Source organism: Octopus bimaculoides, chromosome 18 (assembly GCF_001194135.2).
Source record: "Octopus bimaculoides isolate UCB-OBI-ISO-001 chromosome 18, ASM119413v2, whole genome shotgun sequence".
Lineage (NCBI taxonomy): Eukaryota > Metazoa > Mollusca > Cephalopoda > Octopoda > Octopodidae > Octopus > Octopus bimaculoides.
Genome location: NC_068998.1, coordinates 11,648,467 through 11,651,338, shown reverse-complemented (window position 1 = coordinate 11,651,338; position 2,872 = coordinate 11,648,467). Strand labels below are relative to the sequence as shown.

Here is a 2,872-nt window from a genome sequence, read left to right as displayed (position 1 = left end):
TGTGTGTGTGTGTGTGTGTGTGTGTGTGTGTGTGTTTGTTTTTCTTCACTCTCCTGTCAAATCTGTCTCAGCTACGACGTACGAGGATGAAATTTTTATTTTTACTATTTTTTTTTCTATTAAAGGGAAAACACGAGATAAAAGCAAACCGACATCGAAACCTGTTTCCGATGTTTTCGTTTCATTCTGTTCTGTTCAATATTAAAACCGGACAATAGGATTCCTAATGAGGCTGTGATTCATAACAATGATTTATTAGAAAATTCCAATAGAACGTACAATATCAACAGACTCTTATCTAAATGAGGGAAGAAAACAGACAGCGTTACCACCAACCCAAGGGAGGACGATCAATTCACAGCACACGTTCGTGTTTTAATAGTAACAAGTTGAAAATCAGTTGGAGAAAAAAAAATAACATAAAGAAAAGGAAATAAAAAAAAAACGTTTTATGGCAAAAGCCAAAATCAATATTTCTTATATTGCTGCTAACGAGTGTATCCATTGCAGTTCAGCAGTGTAGTAGTGGCACTCACCTTGTACTGTTGTGTCTAAACATCATCTACATATGTCTATTGCCTCCGGCCTCGGGCCGGTTACAGACTAGGGAGACTACAGGGAAAGGAGCACCATGTTCCCATCGAGGGCTCCTGTTCCAGTCAACCCACAGTCGATATGTTAAACTTCCCCAGTCGTTACAACACCGACTGGATGTCGACACTCTCAGATCAAACATCGCTAGCACACTTAACCGTGCCAGGCACACACAACACGATGGCTCATTACGGCGGAGACATGGCAGAGTGTCAACACTGGTTGTTATATTCACAACTACAGGCAGGCATACGTTTCTTAGATATTCGTTGTCGACATTATCGTAACGGGTTGCCAATACACCACGGAATTAAATACCAACATGCTGATTTTCCCATGGTTCTGCGAGAGATCGTTCGCTTTTTAATAGACTACCCGACAGAGATAATCATTATGCGTATTAAGAAGGAATTTCAGTCGGCTGAAAATAGCCGACCCTTTGAAGAAACGTTCCAGGCGTCTATCCAACAGTACATCAGGGACGGTCGAATTTGGAGTTGCTTCTCTTCTATACCCATTCTTGGAGACATCCGTGGCAAAATTGTTATCTTGCAAGATTTCCGGGGATCCGCGTACGGACTGGATTACAATGGTGACATGTTCTCAATTGAGGACCACTGGAAGGTGCCTACAATTCTGGACTTACACATAGGACACAAATGGCAGCATGTCAAACGTAAACTCGACGCTTCCGGTGAGGACGAGGGAAGTTCCGGTAAGTTGGATTTTACTAATGCCTTTACTAACTACTACAGAGTACCTACTGTGTGGTACCGTACCCATTGTACTCTAAAGTGCATATTTCCAGTTATCAACAATTCAGCGCCAACAATAATTACGATTGGTGTTGTACCTATCGTACTGTTCCCTATGTCAGGCCCCTAATAAACCTGTTAAAAGACCCGATATGAAATGTAGCTCCCCTCTTCACCATCACCACCACCACCACCACCACCACCACCACCACCCATTTCAATCTGCTTATTAAGTATTATAGTAATCACTGCTAAGTACATAGGATTTATGCATGCGTAACAGGTTTGTAATTGCACATGTAATATATAGGAAGTAGTTACAAGTGATGGAACAGAATAAAAGTGCTAGAACGATGTGTGTGTGTGTGTGTGTGCGTATGTATGTATGTATGTGTGTGCTATATACTTGTATGTATGCATATGTATGCGTGTGTGTGTCTATATAAATACAGGTGTGTATGTATATATGTATGTATATTCTTGTATGTATGCATATATATGTAACTATGTATGTATGTGCATATGTATATATGTGCATGCATGTATTTATACATATGCGTGTGTATGTGTATACATGTGTATATATATATATATATATTTATTTATGTATGTATGTATACATATATGCATATATTTGATATATATAAATACACACACACACACACACATACTTAAGTATGAACGTGTATCTTTATGCATACATATAAGCAACACGTGTGTGTGTGTGTGTGTGTGTGTGTGTGTGCGTGATCATTTATTCACAGAACGCTAACTCCATCGTTTCTACCTGAGGAAGATAGGCTACCTCGAAATCGTAAACCCATGCTAAACCAGCCGACAAATGCCAACTCCGTCGAATCTGGCCTGTCCAATATATAGCGTACAGTATAGCTCCAACACAATATCCATGCAACAGTACTGTAATCACAGAAGCAACAACATGCTTATACGGGTACAACACCAATTTTCCGAACATTAATGGTTCGGCACCTCTTATAGTCCACGCTAATTTACACTTATGTAACAGGCACCTGTATTTCATTTAATTGTCCAAGCAAATTTAAATTTAATGTTTGTTTAATTCGGGGTGTGTTGGCCAAGGTGACCACCGCTGGTTTGGAAAAATTACCAAGCTAGAAAGCTTTGGAACCAACCCCAGGAAAATACTTAGATTATAATATAGTAACTGCAATATAGCAATTTAAGGTGGTGTTGTTGTTTAACCCTAGGTCGGCCTTGAAAGGGAACATATCTTATAACCATAAGCGTTCCAGCCGCTGTCATCTTTTCCATTCTTTTATTCTTTTACTCATTTGACTGCGGCCATGCTGGAGCAACGCCTTGAAGGGTTTTGGTAAAACAAATCGACCCGCATGACTTATTTCTTAAGCCTAGCCTATCGTTCTCTTCCGCCGAACCGTTAAGTTACGAGGACGTAAACACACTAGCACCGGTTGTCAAACGGTAATGGAGGACAATCACACACACACACACACGCACGCACGCACACACACACACACACA

The 2,872-nt window shown here is 40.3% G+C and overlaps 1 protein-coding gene across 4 annotated transcripts in view; it reads left to right on the top strand.

The window, feature by feature from the left end:
- Positions 1–56: 56 nt before the first annotated feature.
- Positions 57–2,872, top strand: part of LOC106880803 (1-phosphatidylinositol phosphodiesterase) — a 19,562-nt gene continuing 16,746 nt past the window's right edge. For 2 of the 4 annotated variants that reach the window (XM_052974356.1, XM_014930924.2), the window contains exon 1: positions 60–1,309. In XM_052974356.1, coding sequence (XP_052830316.1) covers positions 676–1,309 — 634 coding nt within the window. In that variant the 5' untranslated portion in view covers positions 60–675. Of the gene's footprint in view, positions 1,310–2,872 lie in introns of all 4 variants that reach the window. The other 2 variants (XM_014930925.2, XM_014930923.2) reach the window with 2 other exon arrangements.